Below are 23,828 nucleotides of genomic sequence, written 5' to 3' on the forward strand. Positions count from 1 at the left end.
ATTAATTGCTATACTTCTGAGTAAATTTCATGCAACTAAATCATGACATTGTAAGATAACAAGCTCATCCCGCCATTGTGTTGTTGTGCTGTGGTAATTTTTTGTATACTTGCCTTTCATTTTTGCTTTTGTGCTTTGTCCATATGCCTTTTTCTTTTTTTTGTTGTTGACATATTTGTTTGTTTTTATATTAATTAAGATTATAACACAATGTTGACTACCGTACCCCTTTTTGACATTTTTGCTTATTATGTCTGTTTGTTTTATTCACACACTGTTGTCAATATAATATAATTTTATGCGACTGTCGTACAAGTGAGAGGTTTAGCTAGCGATAAAACCAGGTTTGAACCACCATTGTCTACGGAAGGACATGCCTGCACCAAGTCAGGAATATGACAGTTGTTTTTCATTTGTTTGATGTGTTTAAGCTTTTGATTTTGCCATTTGATAACGGACTTTCCAATTTGAATTTTTCTTGAAGTTAAGTATTTTTGTTGTTTTAATTTTTGTGAAATAATAGAAAAATCTACAAATTGAAAATAAAGAAACATGATAGAAACGCTTTCATTTTAAACTTTTCCGAACTGATATGAAAATAAAAAAAGAGATACAATGATGAAACAACAGTATAATTTTCCATAAACTGCCACGGTTGTCTCATGTTAGCTCACTGGACGGTTTTTCCTAAACAAATATCGTTTGTGAATTATAATTTGTAAAATGATAGAGTTTTTTTTCAAATTCTAAACATAAAAACATAATTATTTTTACAAAATTTTAATATTTTTTTTCAAATTCTAAACATAAAATCATAATTATTTTTACAATTCTAAAAATGATAATAAGACAACATAATTTCTTTTTTATATATGTTATGGTATTTTATTATATTCTTTTTACAAAACCTACAAAACTACAGAAAACCGCGCCTATTTGATTCTACCGTGATAAATAACGCTGTTTGAATATTCATTATGATGTGAAATCTTGACAAATAATTGAAAGTGTTGCTCAGTCTGCAGTTTTCAATGTTGTGTTTGTATACTGTTGTTTATAGATATAAGAAGATGTGGTATTAGTGCCAATGAGACAACTCTCCATCCAAGTCACAAATTGTAAAAGTAAACCATTATAGGTCAAAGTATGGCCTTCAACACGGAGCCTTGGCTCACACCGAACAGCAAGATATAAAGGGCCCCAAAAATGACTAGTGTAAAACCATTCAAACAGGAAAACCAACGGTCTAATCTATATAACACTTATGAACCACATCAACAAACGACAACCACTGAACATCCGGCACCTGACTTAGGACAGGTGCAAACAAATGCAGCGGGTTTAAACGTTTTAATTGGCGCCAACCTTCACCCTACCTGAAACAATAGTGTAACATCACAACATAGAAAGACACACTCTAAAATATCAATTCAAATGGTTTAACTCAATCAAAATGTAAATTAACAAAAACAAGTGAACATACACTGAACGAATAAATTTGATCTATGACACAATGTAAATATAAAATTAATAAAACAATATCAAAAAGACAACCATAACCTTGGGCAAAATGCCGCCAAATAAAATAACGTACACAGGTAAATAATAAGGTATACATGGAGTACGGAAATATTGTTTACAAAATAAATAATTTTGTTGTTCATAGTACGAGAACAGAAGTGAAAATTTATCGTCCTACCAAAGACTTATCAATGGTGGTATATATTAAAAATAGTGAGACGAGATATATCACTAAATAAGTAAACATTAAATAACAACAATGCATTACAAATTGTATCAACAGGTCAAATTAACACGAAAGTACGATTTGAGAGTACTCGCAGTTACTGAAAGCTAGTTAAAAGCCAAAAACAATTAAAAATAAAAATCATGCATCAGAGACTAAAATCAACTAAAACACATCCCAGGGATTTAGTGTTTTAACGTCATGGATAGTCAAAGAAGACATGACTTGTGCAAGGCCAAAATTAAAAGTATCGACAGGCAGTAGGATAGTTAGGAGTTAACCTTTTAATAAAACCTTTGTCTGTTTTCTTTTTTTGCCATGGCGTTGTCAGTTTATTTTCGACTTATGAGTTTGAATGTACCTTTGGTATTTTAAATTCGTATCTCTTAATGTATTTAAAATAAACGATTTAAATAAAAAAAAAAATTTTAACAGAGTGCAATGCAGTTTTACGCCCTTCTAAAACTATACTGAATGATTGAATAGGTAATTTACTCAAAGTCTATATTTCAAATGCAATTTACTAGTCGTTTGCATGACTTGAATTAAGGCGTTGATGTATTTAAGATCAAAAATGTTCTACTTACAGTACCTATAATTGCGTGTACAAATATATAAAAGCTTTTAAATTAAAGACGGTATTTGCATGCAAATATTTATGAACAAACTAATTCAATTAAAGTTACATGGTATTTAGATCATGTATTCAGCATTTAATATGATCTGAATTCTCTGATATATTCAACAGTACTATTGCCAACATACAGACAAGAGTAAAACAGCCACCAACGTTGTAATTCAGGCTGTATAACTATTATAAAATCAACCTTTAAAGACGTAATTATGAGATTACATCATTACCAGTCACAATTATGTAGAAGTTCCATTAACAGTATTTTGTCGCATAATAAAATCAATTATAGAAAACAAACGGAAGATACCAACGGGACATTCAAACTCATAAGGCGAAGACATACTAGCAACGCATCGAAAAAAAAATATCATTTTACAATATTATAATTCACAAATGATATTTGTTTAGGAAATACCGTCCAATGAGCTATCACGAGACAACCGTGGCCGTTTATGGAAAATTATACTGTTGTTTCATCATTGTATCTCTTTTTTTCTTTAATTTTCATATCAGTTCGGAAAAGTTTAAAATGAAAGCGTTTCTATCATGTTTCTTTATTTTCAATTTGTAGATTTTTCTATTATTTCACAAAAAGTAAAACAACAAAAGTACTGAACTTCAAGGAAAATTCACACAAATCGGAAAGTCCGTTATCAAATGGCAAAATCAAAAGCTAAAACACATCAAACGAATGGAAAACAACTGTCATATTCCTGACTTGGTGCAGGCATTTCCTTATGTAGACAATGGTGAATTAAACCTGGTTTTGTCGCTACCTTAACCTCTCACTTGTACGACAGTCGAATAACATTTCATTATATTGAAAAAAGTGTGTGAAAAAACAAACAGACATAATAGGTAAAAATGTCAAAAATAAGGGTACGGTAGTCAACATTGTGTTATAATCTTAATTACAATAAAAAAAAAAAAAAATACGTCAACAACAAAAAACAAAATGGCATATAGACAAAGCACATAAGCAAAAATGAAAGACAAGAGTACAAAACATTACCACAGCTCAACAACATAATGGCGGGATGAGCTTGTTATCTTGCAATGTCATGATTTAGTTGCATGAAATTTACTCAGAAGTATAGCAATTAATGTATGAGTGTAGGATCGCTTCATTTAGTTTATTTTTTATAGCAGTTTTATCTGCTTTGTATCGATCTGATGAGTAAAGTCCTTTTCAACTGATTTTTTATAGTTTGTTACACCATTGTCCCAGGTTTGGAGAGGGATTGCGCCTTCAAACATGTTTAACCCCGCCATATTCTGTATGTGCCTGTCCCAAGTCAGTAGCCTGTAGTTTAGTGGTTGTCGTTGGTTCATGTCTGTCATATTTGTTTTTCGAACATTGTTTTGTTATGAAAATCTGGGACATATACCCCTATATCAGGCACACAGAAATTTTATCTGTCCGTATTTCCTTTGGTATTATCATAAAAAATATTGTAAAAATATCCCGGCTTTATACTCGATATCAATACTTTGTAAAAGATTTATAAAGGAAAATATATTTCCGGTTTTGTTTAAACTAAGATTCGTTCTTCAATATAAGACGGCATTCAAACGTATTGTTACATGGTACTCTCAACTAGTAGTTTCAATCAGATGTGGATAATAGATCATCGTGCATTTTCTCATTATACGGCATTCATAAAATGAGAGTACCTTTGACCCGAAAACTGCTTAAACAAGGTTATAAAAAGGTACAGAAATCGGCACTACATAAATTTCATGGTCACCACCACGAATAGGTTGACCGGTACGTTGTTTCTATGTCACTAGCGATATGTTTTGGCTGTATTAGACCTGTTTTTATGTCACTAGCGATATGTTTTGGCTGTATTACATCTGTTTCTATGTCACTAGCGATATGTTTTGGCTGCATTAGATCTGTTTCTATGTTACTAGCGATATGTTTTGGCTGTATTAGATCTGTTTCTATGTCACTAGCGATATGTTTTGGCTGTATTAGATCTGTTTCTATGTCACTAGCGATATGTTTTGGCTGTATTCGATCTGTTTCTATGTCACTAGCGATATGTTTTGGCTGTATTAGATCTGTTTCTATGTCACTAGCGATATGTTTTGGCTGTATTAGATCTGTAGATACCACACTAGTCGTTGATCTGTATATACCTGTATATATCTGTCGTTGATCTGTAAACTTGCAGCGTATGTCCTATTCTTGATTGCAAAATATCAATTGAGTGTGGATTCGAATGGTGGGTTATGTTTTCATAGATGGAGACGCTTAACCCTTCGGCCTACCCGGTCTCGCCCCTTTTTAAGATTTTGTGTATCCCCCAAGTTTTTTTTTTGTAAGAGTTGTATGTAGTGAATGGATTTATGAGACTTAAACATCTGTAGACTAATGTCCCCTTTATCTCGGAATTCACATTATTGAAGAGGACAATGTTTTCTGAAAATTCTGCAGTTAGTCAAAAGAAGTTGTTTCTGAGCTATATCAAAAACCTTTATAAATCAAACATTTGCTATTGCAATATTTTCTCTTCTTTGTCCTTTTCATTATTTCAAGTAACGCTTTTGACTGTATACTACTAAAACATGTATGTCTTGACTTTCCGGATTATATCTACATATATAACAATAAGGGTACTATGTGGTAGATGTTTATTATTCATTGGATAAATGCAAGAAATCATCCACATTGAGCCCTTCTTTTTTATATACATTTTCTAGATCATATTTACTTTCTACGATTAGAAAATTAGAAAAGAATGACGTTTCTCAAAACAAAATGAGAATCTATGTGTCTTTACATTTTTTAGTCAGTTTGAAAGATAAACTTTGACAATACCTTCACACATAACTGCAGCGGGTAATGTTTTAACTTATGATTGTCGTATTCCTCTGTTATATTTCAAGATTTCGACAGTTGTATCTTGTTGATACCTTTTCCTATACCAGCAGAACTATATCTCATTAGTTATATGTGATGTTAGGGATCTTGTCAATCTTTAGAAATAACTCACTCGGCAAACACTCGCTTTTGATTGATGCAATAGGAATCACTGTACTAGATATTTTAATTACCGATATATTTTTATAGTTATAATGACTTTATTAAAAAAAAATAAAAGCAAATTTCGAAACAACTGATTCAAGGCATAAGAAACAAGAGAAATGAAGCACATTGAAACGTATCTCAAGCAGAGGTGTTATAATTAGCTGAAGAAATCAACCGTTTAAAAAATATGGAGGATTTCCTTCAAGTAAATGAAAAAATTGTTCGTGATTTATACTTTTGACATGCTTTACTGATAAATTTTCATGTTGTATCTCGTAAGTGTCGAACTGTATTTTATTAAGTTAATAGGATTATTAAATGAATATGGATTGACAAAATACTAACTGCCTCAGTACATAATTGCCAATTGTGATGTGCATATATAAAGATTTACGCATTCAGTTGCGGATCCAGGATTTGAAATAAAGGGGACCACCAAGGCAACGTACTTGTATATGCATTTACCATATATGTAGCTTCATAAAGGGGGAGCGGAAATATTTAACAAAGTGTTTTTTATACAATATATAAGCAACAACATTATTTTATTCACATTTACATTTTTTTATTCAGCTTTTATTTTTTGATATGGATTACCGTTTGTTTTATATATTACACGATTCGAAAATGAGACTACTGATACAGTATGTTGTTCATAAAATTCTAAGATTTTTTAAAAAGGAAGAAAAGCAAAATTGTAAGTCAGAATTCCAAATAAATACTTATCTCTGACAGATAGGTATCTTAGAGTAGTAAACATCTGAAGACATTATTTTTTATATAATCTATGACACTTTCTTACTTTCCAAATTAAGGAATCAACAGAGGTTGCCTTATCATATGTTCTTCCTTACCATGTACCATTCATAGCAGGCCCGTCTTGAAGCGCTAAACAATTAGTGAAAGTTCCCTTAGAACACCCAATCCATGAGCAGTAAAAGCGTCACTACTCAAGATAATCAAAACTCTCAGACAGCATGTACTTTTAAAATATATGGTTATAAACGATAGAATTTTTTTTTCATTTTATAAATATCTATATTCCTAAGTATGATTGTTTACATGTTTACTAGTAACACCTTTATAAATTCATTACTTTTCATAACAAGTCGTTGTCCAGGAAGGAAACGTATATGATGTTTAAAGTCGTTTACAAATACTAATTTAAATTGTTTTGTAAATAGTATAAAAATAAGGAGATGCGGTATGATTGGCAAAGAAACAACTATCCATCAAAGTTTAAATGAAGTAGATGTGAGCAATAAAAGGCAACCGTACGGCCTTCAACAATGAGAAAAACCCATACCGTTTTTTTTTTTAGTCGGCTATAAAAGGCCCCCACATGAAAAATATGAAACAATTCCGAATTGAGAAAACTAACTGTCTGTATTTACGTCTACAATTACTTTTTCGCATTTGCATTTTGTTATTTATACATGCTTGCAATTGATAGAAGGTTTGATTCGTATCAATGACGCGTAAATTAGAGGCAGTGAAATTGGTTTTTGGTCATATCTCCCCATGGCGTTCAGTCTTCACTATTTGCTTTAATGTTTAAAATAAGGAGACTATATTTACACGAAAATAAGTTTCGGAGGTTCAAAAGCATGTGCTGCTGAAAAGGAAGTGTTGACGTTGAGGCTAATAAAAATAAAAATGTAAAAAAGCTTGATAAGTCGAGAACACCCATGTAATGTACAATTGGGTTTGTTAACATAAAGGTTTCTACTAAAAATATCTCGATCAAATGCGAAAATTAGTCAGAATTATTTTGTAGGTTGTATGCCCCTTGACAAATAGACTTCTTTCTGCATCTACCAATTGAAATTCTATATATATATGCATTTATGAAAACAATATTCAAATGATTGAACTTGATACTTTTATTGTGCTTACATTCTACCGTCGTTGATATATATATCTGGTACATTAATGCAAAAGTCCACCTATATATATTATGTAAGGTCTTTGAAACACGACTTAATGGGGTTATTGTTAGCCCTTTTGTCTAGGTCGATTTAACGATTAAGGTTAACGATCATAGAGAGGATTTCTGGTATTTATCCTGCAATCAACCAACTATTGTACAAACAACATGTAAACAAATAAGAAAGTCTCCTGTTACTCCGCTTCCGTATTGAGCAAACGTAAAATGTGAATATTTCTTTTTGGGTAACAGTTAATTTTTTGGCTCTCTTCGCGGTACGCGTTTAAACTCCGTCGATTTCTTTGAACACCAGAGACAACTTTTTAGATTTAAACAACTAAATTGTAAAGTGTCGGGTATAAAGTTCAGGACAAAAACAAAATATGTACATTGTCGGAAAATATAAAATTTATTTTTACTCGCTACGAAACAGGAGAAAAGCTCGGCAAGCATAGTTTCTAAAGCTCGTACAAATAAATTTCATATTTTCCGACAATGTACATATATAGTATATTTATTTGTCTATACGTAGTTTGCTGTCTTACGTTCAAAAATATATAAAATATTGCCTGTAGATTTTGATTTCATAACAATTATTTTTTACTCGTAAATTTAAATTTGAAAGCCCAAACATCGTTGGTTGCTTTTGAAAGCGTTTACTTTTTTTTGAAGTTCACGAATAATTTTATAACTTTCACAATTATAAAATTAAAATAATGGTATAAGCAGGAAACATATTTATGAAAACCAAAAGATAAATAATAGTAACGTACCTTGCAAGTAGCGAATAAGGACACACATTACTTCTCCAAAGATGAAATTCCTCAGAAGTGATGGAATCAGAGTAAACGGCATACAGAATACGGCCAACAACAGGTCACTAATGGACAGATTTAACAGAAAAACATTTGTCACTGTTCTCATCCGACGATTTTGAATTAATGTCAAGATAACCAACACATTTCCTATGACTGATAACAAAAATATAATAGCATGAAGAGATATCCGTACTTCTCCGCTCGCATCAAAACGTGTCGGTCTCTGTCTGTACGGTGGGGTAGTCATAGATGTGTTCAGTATGGTTTTTAAGAGTTCAACCGTAATGTTAGTATCAGTCATGATTTTTCTCTCTGTATCTTTTCGTTGTTATTTACTATCTTGTATACTGCGAAATGTGTTCCTCCAAGAAGTACCTTCAAATTAATGAGATTTTTACAGATCGATAACTTCTCATTTTCCTCATTCATTGATTTGCATTGTTTATATCATTCTATGAATATTCATTTAAATTAATTATCAATTGTCAAACGGAAAATGTAAATATAGATATAGAAAAACAATAATTTCTTAATTTGCTCTTGAGATAATGTAAAGTCTTGTTAGGCTTACACAGAAGTTCCCGGACTATTAAACGTTCGATGATTTTATGGAACATAAACCTGGAGGTTCGCAATAATTGTGTCAATTATAAGCGGACTTCTGTCGTGTCAGTCATAGGATATATTGTCTTTCATTGTATTGTACAAATATAATCATAGTATTCCCCCAACAAATGTATCACTGAAATATATATTAAGACTTTTTCCAATAAGACTGATGCAGTTAATACAGGGAAATGTAATGATTAACTCTCGTTGTTAGTGTTACTACGTTGTGGGAATGTAATGTAATCTCGGTTCCCCGTGTCGGTTCTATCACGTTTGTGGGAATGTTATGGTATATGTGAAATCATAAACACTTCTGTATATTGGTCTTGCGATGACGAAAGATCGAGTTAATCGTCACTTAATGGTATATCATCATGATTAGCAAGCACGACATTTATATCTTTAATCCAATTGGCACCAAATCAGTATAATATATGTAACTGTTTTGATTTCTAATCTAAATTGACAGACTGGGACAGGGTTATAGTGCACATGAAATTAAGTTTGCAATGCCATGTTTTCATTCCAGCTGACTTAACTATATAATAAACATGTCATCGACAAAAAAAATTAATTTCATATTTGAAATAAATATTTCATATGTTATAACAGTATAGGAATAAACTCAGCAATTGTTTGTTTTAATGTTTTACATACATAACTCATGTGTATTTCTTATTTAAATTATTTATTGCTTTTTGTTCTTTTTTCATATGTAGTTCTGTTAAGTAATGTTTAGAATAAAACGAAAATCCTTTAAGATCTTCAGTTCATGCCGATATATTATGAAGCATATGTCTATGATTAAAATTCAATATAACGATTTTAGGATATCATAAAACTTTTGTCAGCATTGGTCTTATATATTTGATTATTAGTCAGTATTGAACAAAAATGATGATTAGCAGTATTGAAAAATAATTATGATTAGCAAATCTACTTTCAGTATATTACTTCATGTTACTGTGTAGTTTCTTGCGTCAATACCTTTCAAACAAGTATTTGCTTATTAATATTTACGTAATGTTTTACTGTCCACGTACTCGAAACCGGTATTGAAGAAAAAAATTGATGGTTAGCCAGTCTGCTTTAGGTATTTAATATTATTTTATTGTTCGTATTTTTCAATACCTTTCCCACAAAAGATTCGAACAAATATGTGTGATTAGTATTTGCGTAATTTCTTACTGTTCACGGTCCCCGAAACGGTATTGAAGAAATTGGATTACAACCCAAAGAACGTATGCGTTAACAAAGACGTCGTTAACAAGATCGTTTACACAGACAATTCAGTATGTAATTTGATGTAATTGTTCAGTTTTTTTTCTTCATTGTATGGTCCCGCCACAAAAAGTCGGGACCATATAGATTTACCCTTATCCGTCATTCCGTCATTCTGTCAAAACAGAGCTTTCTTACATTTTGACGATAACACTTAAGAGTCTTTGTTTTATCCGGTATAACAGGTTACTTTTCTGAATCAAACGTATCTTTAAAATTTAAGCATATCGCAAATAAAACACGCTTTTGATATCTGAAAATAAAGAAAAATAGTTTCAAATACACTTACGTCCGATACGTTATTTATGTTAACCACGATTACACACATTTGCGCGGGAATTGTTCAAGCATGCGTTTCACCATTAACATTTTAATGAAATTATTAAAGTATGATACTCTAAATTTAACGGCAAGATTCGCGATTATTTTTATTTTTAATGAGCATGCTATCATCAAATTGTCAACGTGGATCATCGAGATTTGAAATGAATATGGAAAAAAGAAAGATTTTGCGATGAAGTTTTTTCTATTAATGTTAAGGTTAAATGTGAATAAACTAATGTGACTCTTGCGATTGTAGGTAGCAAATGTGAAACGGAACAAATACTAAAGCCCCGCATTTAAAAGTTAATGGTCGTTGCCTTAGTATTCCATGATTATCATGGTATGTTTTTCAACTAGTAATATCTTCAGTTAATGCCAGATACGCAACTGATGTTTGATCATTCTGTTTTACACGTCGTTTATTTGTTTTAATCATCTAATAATGGACCAATCAGTGTTGAATTTAGCATTTACAGATGTTAACACGAGCGAGCATGTGAAATCCAATGTCAATTCCATGGGGGGGGGGGGGGGGGGGGGGAATTAACACACACACACACACACACATACACACATACCCTCACAAACAGCTTTGATTTAACTAGTAGTTATATATATAGGCTAATGTCCACGATACAACAGCCAACCAACAAATATATATATGATCATTATCCTCAATGTAAATAAAGTTTAATATGAACGTTACATAGTTCACACTGTGTAACAAGCATTAAATGGTATAAAAAGAAAAAAAACCAAACAAGTTACAATCAAAGAAAAAACGGAAAACTTGGGTCTTTTGGAAAATTAAACCGTCTCTGTCTCTGACTTAGTTGTATATAAGTGACCAAAGCTAACATCTAGAATAGGAGGCTAACAATGTGTCTGCTGAGCAGTGGCACTCGTTGCGCCCCACTCCTAAATCCGCCCTTGAGCTCTAATTATAGATATCGTTTTGTTCATTTACATACACATTTTAACGCATTTTAATGTATATCAAGAAAATAAATCTTCAATCTTGCACTATCTATATATTCTGGATTTAATAATTACGATTTAACTGTAAACATGCTTGGAAGATTGATGATTATTGGTCACTTAACGTCCAGTGGCAAATATTTCATGAAAGTTCTGGACGAAAACGCAATTATACGCTGAAAGAACGGTTCCATACTAGGTGAGACTAACTTGGGTGTATGGACACACCATAAGGCAACAATGGGTATTACCTAGGGAGATGCGGTTAATCACTACAAGTTATTAAACGAGCCCAGACATAAGTTTTGGAGTTCATTTTTTTTCAATTTATTATCTCGGATTGCAAATTTTTTAATTTAGGAAGTATTTTTTTTTTATCTTATCTTATCTTTTTGTGTGAGGAGGGAAGCCAATGTATATGCCTTTGTATTTTGTTTTAGGTCAAATAAGACAAAGTTCACATAATCTTTTATTTTAATGGGAATTTTTTTTCTTCTGACGAGCCTATATTTAGGAAATTTTGTAGAGTTATCTCCTTCCCTTTGGTGGTATTATTTTTTACCTATCGTACGTCCCGAAATTCCTATATCGCACGAAAAATCAAGTTTGATACGTGTCGTTCCATGACGCTTCGATTAAGATTACATAAACATGTCAAAATAGAGGATCCCGAAAACGAGTCTTACGTATGATTCGTCAAGCGTACGTAACTTTCGTCAAATTGTTAGAAATCTCTGTTAACAGTTAAACGGACTCTTTTTCTAAACGCCTTCACATATTGAGCTGATTTTTAGTATGTGAGTCTACTATAATGAGTCACAGATTGAAATTATATCTGGTTCCGCTCCGCTGATTTGGCGGAAATTACGGACTTTGGACTTTGAAAATTTTGTGAAAATAACAGTTATATATACGGACTTTCATTTTCAAATGTTCACGCTCAAAAATGACTTCAAGCTTTTTTTGAGAGCGGGCCATTCGTGTCGTTCCGAAACATCTAGTTTTCATTGCTTTTCCTACAAAACATTCAAATCTATACACGGCTGGTAATCTACACACGCAGAACAATCGGTTCTGCAATGAAAACCGTGAGAGGATTTTCCGGTTATGCTTGAGTGGAGTAATTGTCACCGGTTCGAAAGGTATGAACATTTCTAAATTGCAATTTTCTAATTCAACTGATCAAAATATTGAAAATCGGAGAATGCTATGCTGTGGTGAATACTTTAACGAAGAGACACATGTATCATTTACTGTTGTGCATGGAGTAAAACTCCTACAAAATCAATCGTCCCACGAGTAATTGCCGAAAAAAGTGATATTTAAATTTTGAGATGGTTCTATTCACAGACCTACAATTTCAAATTTAGTTTTTTTTCTATCAACGGGATTGAATGTCGTTTTGGGCGGCGTGTGCGCTGTCCGAAATTGATAGACGTCTTCATAAATCTAAAAACTGCCAATTTTCATTATTTCATGCGTGAGGGGATCGGTTCTGATTGAGGACATCGTGAATGCGTGAGGAGAAGTGCTATCATATCTTTATATCGAAAAATGTAACAATCACTTCAAAGAAGGGCAAGTAAATTGCATAGTTTTATTGAAGTTCATACTAAATATAAATGGACAATGGAAATGGAAATGGCTACAACGTAAATATAAGTGGTTAAGATTTATGATTGACTATATTTTGTTCTTGTGTGCATGTGTTAAGACTTTAATCTATGTTTTAGATAGATAGAACTACACGAGAAAAAAACATAGTCAATCATAAATCTAAACCAATTATATTTACGTTGTAGCCATTTCCATTTCCATTGTCAATTTATATTTAGTATGAACTTCAATAAAACTATGCAATTTACTTGCCCTTCTTTGAAGTGATTGTTACATTTTTCGATATAAAGATATGATAGCACTTCCCCTCACGCATTCAGGATGTTCTCAATCAGAACCGATCCCCTCACGCATTAAATAATGAAAATTTGCAGTTTTTAGATTTATGAAGACGTCTATCAACTTCAGACAGCGTACACGCCGCCCAAAACGACATTCGATCCCGTTGTCAGAAAAAAAAAATTGAACTTGTATGTATGGCACGCCTGAACCACTTTTATTAATTAATCTTAGATTATCTCAGATAAACTAGGATTATCTCAGATAATCCCGGTTTGTCTCAGATAAACTAAGATTATCTCAGCTTTATTCAAATTCGAGAAAATCCTAGTTTATCTCAGAAAATACAGAAAATTCATTATCTGGAGAAAATCCCGGTTTATCTCAAAATATTAAGAAAATCTAGGTTTTTCTGATCGATTTTCAGATAATCCTAATTTATCTCCAGATAATTAATTTTCTCAATTTCAGATAATGAATTATCTCATTTCTCGAGAAAATCTAGGTTTATCTCGGATTCTAAATATACAAAAGAACAATGTAACGAGTGTTTTAATTGGACGACAATCCGGCGTTTAACGCTTTACTTTCTCTTTGAAACCATGATGGTGACGAATTCACTTCCTATTATTGGGTTAACGGGGATGTGCCAAAATATGGGTCATAATTTTGCGAGATTTTATATAAAAATTAGCGTCCTTTTTCAGAGGAGGGGCGACATTCAGCATACGGCACGCAATTTTTATTTATATTATTGATCGATCGCTGTGTTATTGTGTCATTTATCACTACTCGTGGTGTGAACATCACCGTTATTGACACCTGGACAAGGAAATTTGTTGAATCAATTATAAAAACAAGTAATATACAGAAGGGCTGATTATATACAATATACCGGCATATACTTTGTACATACATAATAAACAAATTTGGTAGCTATTTCTTTTACACAAACTGACTGTTTATTACCGACGGCTAATTTCGACATCGATAATCATTGAATTCTCATATTTTAATTCATTCAGTCGGTTTTAATTTTTTAATCGTGACAAAGTTTTGTAAAATATTTAATTGTAACTATTGCATTATTTCGTCATTTGTCAGTAAACAAAATGGATAGCACTAGAAAGAAGGCATCTCATGAAGTAATCCAATACACATAATGCACGATTCAATTAAAGAAAAAACAATTATTTCATCATGGTTATTCATTAGACATAATTTTCATTTTGTTTTCAAAATAATTAAATTCATAAGAGTTTATATGCCACGAACCTTAAAGCGCCAGTTATTAATTGTAGGATATAAACAATAAATGTACATTGTCTGAATACGAAATGTGTGTGTACTCGCTAACACGGGTGTCATTCGGTTTATCGAGAGAAATGATCGTAAAAGAATATCTAACGGAGGTCAAGTATTGCGAGACGATCGTGAAAGCTCTGGTACCGGATCGTGAAAGAAATTTAATCGAGAAGAGATATGAAAAGTCATTAAATAATCTAATTTAAATAATTACACGGACAAATTTACAACAAAATAAAACTGTCTGTCAAAATGGTTGAACATTATGATCAGTATGTGAGAAAATCCAGTTCTAAAAGTACATAGTTTTTACAAAACAACAAAAGGCATATTGCTCCTCGACATTTCAGTGATATCAAAAATGTAAACAAATATGATTTTTTCACAAATTCCAATAAAATAAACTATTTTTCTTCGAATGCATCAAATGGATCTCATAGTTATTTTGTATAAACATAATCTGAAACTTGGTAAAAAAAGAAATATTCACACAAAATTGATATTTCTGATCGTGAAAGATCACGTACCGGTTTTTGAAGATCGTGAAAGATCTAATGCTACGAAGACGTTCATATTATTCTTCAATTATATGATAATTAATATTTGTTATTGGTATTAAAAAAAAACTAGATTGGCATGACTGACCCGGGTCTCTTTTGCTGGTGAATAGGGCTATAATCGTGCAATGCCATTGAATCTAATATCTTATAATACCACACAGACTTGGTAAATTGTATCAATACCAGTCCATTTGTCCGTCCTTCATAAGTATTGTTTTTTTATACATTAAGATGTTTTATTTTGTATTTATAACTTTGAATTCTCATTTTTATGCCCATTATATTTATAAAGCTTACATACCTGTATGCTATAGGGCCACGGTATTTGGTGTATGGTGTACATGTCTGTCTGCATGTTTCATATATGACGTCAATTGTATTTGATATATTGAATGATAGTAAGATGTCTGTGTCTGACTGTCGGTCAGGGTTCATATACTTTCGACCTCATGTTCCGAATTAATTGGCCAAACAAAACTTTTACATTTGTCAGTTTCTAAGGTACTGTAAGCATCGGAACACCTATATTTGGTGTACGGGATTTTTGTAGAGATCTGTATGTCATGGTTCATCTGACCTTGACCTTTTTTTATGAATCATTGACAATTTTAAGAGTATGTGACACTTCTAGTAAAATCCTTAATATTACAGAAGTTCAACAAATATACTATCATAAGTAAAGCAGACGAGACATTTCAGCATTTGCGCTCTGGTATTCTTTATTCTGTAATATATAGTTATCTCATTGGAAATCAATCCACATCTGCTACGTTGTATACAAAGATACATATAACAAACAAAATGTTGGTTTTCGTTCAATCTCAAATATTTCATGAAAGATGCTGTTTTTGCTATAAGTTTTTGGTTGATGGTTAACTTTTTGGTTTAACCGTTGCATACCAATATCATTGGCTAAATAATGGCGGTCTGCCTGATTTGTGCTAGTCCGATTCTCAGAGCTGAAATTTTCACACTGATTTAGACACGTTTTAAGTTAAATTTTTTTAACTTTAGAGGTAAAGTGCTGAATTTAAAAAACAAATGATAGCTTTCATGTTCGTTCTTATCAAAAAAGTTACAGGCTTCAACCAGTTGCAGGTATATCAAATGGTAAAAGAAATATTGATTTCTGATTATTAAGTCTGGTCACGCATTATCTTTCACGATCAAAATAATGCGTTGCCTGATCTATCACGATCAAGTTTGATGAAAAAATCAACAAAATTCAAGGTTTTCATAAACAAATGAACGATTTTAAGGGAAGAGCATACTTTTATTTTACTGTACTTTCGGACACAACAAAGATTAAATTTCAAATATATCATGATATATTGAAATATGACCATTATAGGTACAAAAAACGTGTTTTTTTAATTAATCCCATAGACATGCATTGTGCCTTTTGTGTTTTTTCATAAAGTACTGCATATTTTCTTTATCTTATTGCACAGTAATGTTGAGGAAGTTGAATCATTTTGACAGACACATATTTTTTTGTTCGGATTTGTTCCGCATTTTGAAAATTCAGCGATTTTTTCACACATTCTGAAGTAGAATTTACATTTAATTACATTCACGATCCGGTACCAGAGCTTTCACGATCGTCTCGCAATACTTGACCACCGTAAGATATTCTTTCACTATCATTTCTCTCGATAAACCGAATGACACCCGTGGCTAAGAAACAGGAGAAAACCTCTTCGTTCTGTTTCTAAATCTTGAACCAAAACGTTTTATTCTTACAGGTAAATGTAATTACAGGTGACAAGATTGTCAAAGCTTTACCTGTTATAGTGCTAATATATAACACCTGCCCCCAATAAATGGTCACATAACAGGAAAAAAGTAATAAAAGTTTGTTTAAGACTGTTCAAAACAATATTTTAATTCATGCACGAAAAAGAAATTTTGAAAGATTTATATTCTTATGGTTTCTGTTCAATATTTTTCTCTAATATTTTATTCTAATAATATCTTTTGACTCGAAAACTAGCATATTTTAACACAAGACATAAAAGCACAATCCAGTGATAAAAAAAACTGTCTCTTTGATTATAATTAAGGAAGGACTTATCTTTTTAGACAATCAGTGGGATTTTTGTCGAGCCTGCGACTTTTGTCGCAGAAAGCTCGACATAGGGGGGCGTTAGCTAACTTCTTAAAAGCTTAATATTTTAGAGGGTGGAAGACTTGGATGCTTCAAACTTTGTATATAGATGCCTCATGTTACGAAGTTTCCGTCTGTCACATGTCCATTGTCCTTTACCTCATTTTTATGGTTCAGTGACTACTTGAAAAAAAAGTTAAGATTTTTTGTAATGATAATTTCTCTCTTATTATGAGTAACATGATAACTATGTTTTGTATTTGCGTACCTTGCAAGGTCCTCATGTCCGTCAGACAGTTTTCACTTGACCTCGACCTCATTTCATGGATCAGTGAACAAGGTTAAGTTTTGGTGGTCAAGTCTATATCTCAGATACTATAAGCAATAGGTCAAGTATATTCGGTATATGGAAGGACTGTAAGGTGTACATGTCCAACTGGTAGGTGTCATGTGACCTTGGCCTCATTTTCATGGTTCAGTGGTTATAGATAAGTTTTTGTGTTTTGGTCTGTTTTTCTTATACTGATGCAATATGTCTACTATATTTGGTGTATGGAATGATTGTAAGGTGTACATGTCTAGCTTGCAGGTGTCATCTAACCTTGGCCTCATTTTCATGGTTCAGTTGTCAAAATTAAGTTTCTGAGTTTTGGTCTTTTTTTCTCATACTTTATCTTTATTCTCAATAAACTATATACATAGGTATAGAGAAGACATTTATGTACAATATTTACAATAAGACAAAACAAACAGAACTATTGCTCAGACAATACATGAAGTACATTTTAGCCAGGAGCACATATACCTGTGTTGATAATCTTTATAAATTTACAAAGTTTAATCAGTTCTGATTTGTGTTTTGAAGACATAATCTGCTTGTATTTAACAGTATTTGCATTTTTAAAATAATAATGTGACATACAATGTCTCCTGTTTTCTTCAAAGTATTTGCATTCTAATATGTTATGAAATTCATCACCAATGTTATTTTTATTACATAGAAGACACAATCTATTATTTCTAACTATATTATTCCATCTACCCTGTTCAATAGGGAGCTTGTGATTTGTTGTCCTAAATCTACAAAAACCAATAGACAGTTTGTTCCCAAGAATTTCAAAATAATCTTCTTTTCCAAAAAAATCTTTAAAAAGTTTATAATTAAGTGCTTTTGGTGAGTTTTCAAGCAAAGAATGCCAGACTTGTACAAACTGATCTTTAAGTCTGAGCTTGATGAATGAAACTAACCATTTACAATTCATAAAAGATCGCGTTTCCCACACATTGGGGATACCACATTTATTTAAAATAGCCTTTACTCTGTTAACCATGAAAAATGCACATTGTCATTAATAGACATGTGATAACACAATTCATATAAAGTATATGATAGTTTTGTCTCTTTACCAGAATTTAATTTCCTCCAAAATGAAATCAATCTAGTTTTTATGTCCAAGTCTATAGGATATCTTCCAAGCTCCCCATAAATCATGTAAGAGGGTGTTGATGTTTTCAGACCTAATAATAATTTACAAAATTTTAGTTGTACCCTTTCAATTATCTCATTATTTCCAATACTCCATAATTCACAACCGTACAGTAATATTGATTTCACCATTTTATCAAATAAGTCCAACTGACTACATATAGAAAGATTATGTAGACGACCTAGTCTTAACACTTCGTAAAAAGCCTTAGTAGCCTTTTCTACATTAAATTGCTTCGTTTTATTAAAATTACCTGTTCTTGTTAGAATTATGCCCAAATAGTTAAATTCATCAACGATATCCAGTTTTTTTTCATTAAAGAAAAATTGAAAATTACATGATGGTCGTCTCCTTGAAAAAACCACGACCTTTGTTTTATCAACATTTACTTTTAGCCTCCATACATCTGTGTATTAGTAATCTAGAAAACAATCTAATAGTTTTTGGAGTTCAGTTGCGGATTCGGCCATCAACACAGTATCATCAGCATACAGAATAATAAAAAAGTTTTAAAAATATGTCAAGTTTTTCTTCAAGCTCTGTTGAGACTGATTTTAGGCCCTCTATATAACAGGTTTGGAAAAATGAATCAAGATCATTCAAAAATAGAGAAAAAAGAAAAGGCGATAAATTTTCGCCTTGTCTAACCCCGTTATTACATTGGAAAAAATCAGACACGGAATTGTTATATGAAATACATACATGACTTAGTACCTTGATACATATTTACAATAACATTATACATACAAAAGCATTGCGTCTCGCCAAATCGTGTCAAACGCTTTTTCAAAGTCGACGAATGCACAAAATAATGTTTTCTTTTTTAATTTTACTAATACTATATGCAATAAGTCTGTTTTTTAGAATTTATCAGCAATAGGTCAACTATATTTAGTGTATTGAATGATAGTATTTAAAACATGACATTTTTAAAATTTCGGTGTAAAAAAATACAGTCTTTAAAAACATATAAACTTTATCAAATACAATAATATTTATTTAATAATCATTTACACAAGCGACGACCAAAGACATCGTTCATCGTTTGTTGATGTAAAAAAGGGAGAAATAGAAACCATTTTGTCAAATTTTTTATTAGAAGGTATAAAGTTCAGAGAGTTTTTCATAAATATATTCTTCACGGCCATATATTTCACGGAATGATGATATACTTTTATTACAATTACATATCGAGGTTATCTAGACAGGTATATTATCTGTTTCATCAAACAGCCCAACGAAACATATACCCAAAAGACAGCTGTGCAGTCCTTTTTTTATTGCACCTTTTTCTTTATTGCACTTTTTTTTTTCTTTTTTTTTGCACCATGTGCACTTTTTGTTCCTCACAGCAAATTAAGATTCATAAAGTAAGAACATCTCTGTAGATTCTTTGTTTTTGTCCAAAATAAAATTTGATAAAGCAAAGCATATATTGACATTTCTGAAATACAGATTTTAATAAATACTATTAACTTACAAAACAGTGATTATAAGGTCCGTTGTGCTCTTATAAACTCCTTTGTGGTCCTTTCTGCTACATTGTGTTTTTTTGTGCTCAAAGTAGGTCCTTTGTGGTGTTTACGAGACAAAAAAAAAACATGCTGTCATAGTGTATTGGAATGTCGAAAAATAAGTCTCAGAAAAAAAACACTGTGTGGGATTCTTTCATGAATTTGGTTTATAATTTTTAAATGTATAAATGATTTGGTCCATTTAAGAGGTCAATGCCTAACTCTATCTCTACCTCTATTATCATGGCCGACAGCCGGTAATAGTTCAGGTGGTCGTTTTGACAAACCAGACACCTTATACCTTAATGCTTCAAAACGTTTACTGGTCTAGTGCTATGGGTAATTTTAGATACCATGCATACCTCTACTTCTGGTAAACATAACCCACACGGGAAATCAATAGGACATTCATCGAGTACCATCTATGACTATAAGACATTCAACAAGTACCTGCTATAGCTTTGGGACATTCACCAAGGAACTGCTATAAGTATAGGACATTCAACAAGCTCCAGTATAACAATAGGAATTCAACACGTACCTGTTATATACTACTATATAGAACATTCAACAAGTACCTACTTTACCAATAGGATATTCAACAAGTACCTGCTTTAGATATATGACATTCAACATGTATTTGCCATCACTATAAGACATTCAACAAGTTCCTACTATTACTACTCTGTATATCTATCACCACTCTGTATATCTATCACTACTCTGTATATTTATCACCACTCTGTATATCTATTTCCACTATATCTATCTCTCGTTTGTATATCTATCAATACTCTGTATATATATCGCCACTCTGTTAATCTACCACCACTCTGTATATCTATCACCACTCTGTATATCTATCACCACTTTGTATATCTATCCTCACTTCGTATATCTATCCTCACTTTGTATATCTGTCCCCACCCTGTATATCTACCAACATTCTGTATATCTATCACCACTCTGTATATCTATCAACACTTTGCATATCTATCACCACTCTGTATATCTATCACCACTCTGTATATCTATCACCACTCTGCATATCTATCTTCACTCTGTATATCTATCACCACTTTGTATATCTATCACCACTCTGTATATCTACCACCACTCTGTATATCTATCAACACTCTGTATATCTACTACCACTCTGTATATCTATCACCATTCTGTATATCTATCACCACTTCGTTTATATATCACCATACTGTATATCTATCACCACTTTGTATATCTATCACCACTCTGTACATCTATCACCACTCTGTATATCTACCACCACTCTGCATTTCTATCTCCACTCTGTATATCTATCACCACTTTGTATATCTATCACTACTTTGTATATCTACCATCCCTCTTTATATCTACCACCACTCTGTATATCTACCACCACTCTGTATATCTACCACCACTCTGCATATCTCTCACCACGTTATATATCTCCACTCTGTATATCTATCACCACTCTGCATATCTATCTTCACTCTGTATATCTATCACCACTTTGTATATCTATCACCACTCTGTATATCTACCACCACTCTGTATATCTATCAACACTCTGTATATCTACGACCACTCTGTATTTCTATCACCATTCTGTATATCTATCACCACTTCTTTTATATATCACCATACTGTATATCTATCACCACTTTGTATATCTATCACCACTCTGTACATCTATCACCACCCTGTATATCTACCACCACTCTGCATTTCTATCTCCACTCTGTATATCTATCACCACTTTGTATATCTATCACTACTTTGTATATCTACCATCCCTCTTTATATCTACCACCACTCTGTATATCTACCACCACTCTGTATATCTACCACCACTCTGCATATCTCTCACCACGTTATATATCTCCACTCTGTATATCTATCACCACTCTGTATATCTATCACTGTTCTGTATATCTATCACCCCTCTGTATATCTACCACCACTCTGCATATCTATCACAACTTTATATATCTATCACCACTTTGTTTATCTATCACCACTCTGTATATATACCACCACTCTGTATATCTATCATCACTCTGTATATCTACCACTACTCTGCATAACTATCACCACTCTGTATATATATCACTACTCTGTATATATATCACCACTCTGTATATCTTTTAACACTCTGTATATCTACCACCACTCTGCATATCTATCACCAATTTATATATCTATCACCATTTTGTATATCTATCACCACTCTGTATATCTACCACCACTCTGTATATCTACCCCCACTCTGTATTTCTATCACCACTCTGTATATCTATCACCACACTGCATATCTATCACTACTCTGTATATCTATCCCCATCCTGTATATCTACCACCACTCTGCATATCTATCACCAATTTATATATCTATCACCATTTTGTATATCTATCACCACTCTGTATATCTACCACCACTCTGTATATCTACCCCCACTCTGTATTTCTATCACCAATCTGTATATCTATCACCACTCTGCATATCTATCACTACTCTGTATATCTATCCCCATCCTGTATATCTATCACCACTGTGTATATATATCACAACTCTGTATATCTATCACCATTCTTTATATCTATCACCACTTCGTTTATATATCACCATTTTGTATATCTATCACCACTTTGTATAGATATCACCACTCTGTATAGATATCACCACTCTGTATATCTACCACCTTTCTGCACATCTATCTCCACTATGTTTATCTATCACCACTCTGTATATCTATCACCACTCTGTATATCTACCACCCCTCTTTATATCTATCAACACTCTGTATATCTACTACCACTCTGTATATCTATCACCGTTCTGTATATCTATCACCACTTCGTTTATATATCACCATTCTGTACATCTACCACCACTCTGCATATCTATCACCACTCTGTATGATCTATCAAAGTTTACTGACTTTGAACATGTTGAACTAGGTTATAAAATGCTAGTACTATCAGATCGTTCTTTTGTGTCCTATTTATTGGTATATTTTTTTTGTCTGTATTGTGTTGATCTGGTCACAGTTTCACAGTATCACCGTATCATTTTACGATCCGTTTACGTGTGGTTCTACGTTCCCGTTACGTGTGTTTCACAAAGGCATCGTAAAGGACTACTAAGTTGATCGCAAGTTACGCACTGTGTATCATCGTAAGTGTATCGTAAAACGGAACTCTAGCTGTAAACAGGGGGTGTGAATCGTAGTTTATTTACATCGGAATATAGCACACTCTTCTTTCACAGATCGATGAGTCGAGCATGCCGATGAGAGCGGACGTGAAAATGTTTGCAGAGAGAATCCTTCAACATCATTGAAATTGTTTTGCCAAACTGGTTTCATGGATAAATATTGTTATCCTTACATCTTATATTTTATGTTTTGGATTATATTTTTTTGTTGAGGAAAGTTTCTGCAGATATTTTCAGGTTTGTTTGAGACATGTGGTCAGATGGGATCCATTAGTAGTTTCCATGTGGGAAACTATCAGACCAATCTATTTGATGTCTGAGGGTTTTAGCTGTTGTTCCCCTAATGGATCGGTAGTTTCTTTCCGAGATGCTTTATTGTAGGATTTT

At 32.4% G+C, this 23,828-nt stretch overlaps 1 protein-coding gene across 1 annotated transcript in view; it reads right to left on the reverse strand.

The window, feature by feature from the left end:
* Positions 1 to 9,178, reverse strand: part of LOC127726292 (cholecystokinin receptor-like) — a 41,614-nt gene extending 32,436 nt beyond the window's left edge. The window contains exon 1 of the mRNA XM_052233612.1: positions 8,119 to 9,178. Coding sequence (XP_052089572.1) covers positions 8,119 to 8,464 — 346 coding nt within the window. The 5' untranslated portion in view covers positions 8,465 to 9,178. The remainder of the gene's footprint in view (positions 1 to 8,118) is intronic.
* Between the last annotated feature and the right edge of the window lie 14,650 nt (positions 9,179 to 23,828).

Source organism: Mytilus californianus, unplaced genomic scaffold (genome assembly GCF_021869535.1).
Source record: "Mytilus californianus isolate M0D057914Y unplaced genomic scaffold, xbMytCali1.0.p SCAF_17, whole genome shotgun sequence".
NCBI classification, from domain to species: Eukaryota; Metazoa; Mollusca; class Bivalvia; order Mytilida; family Mytilidae; genus Mytilus; species Mytilus californianus.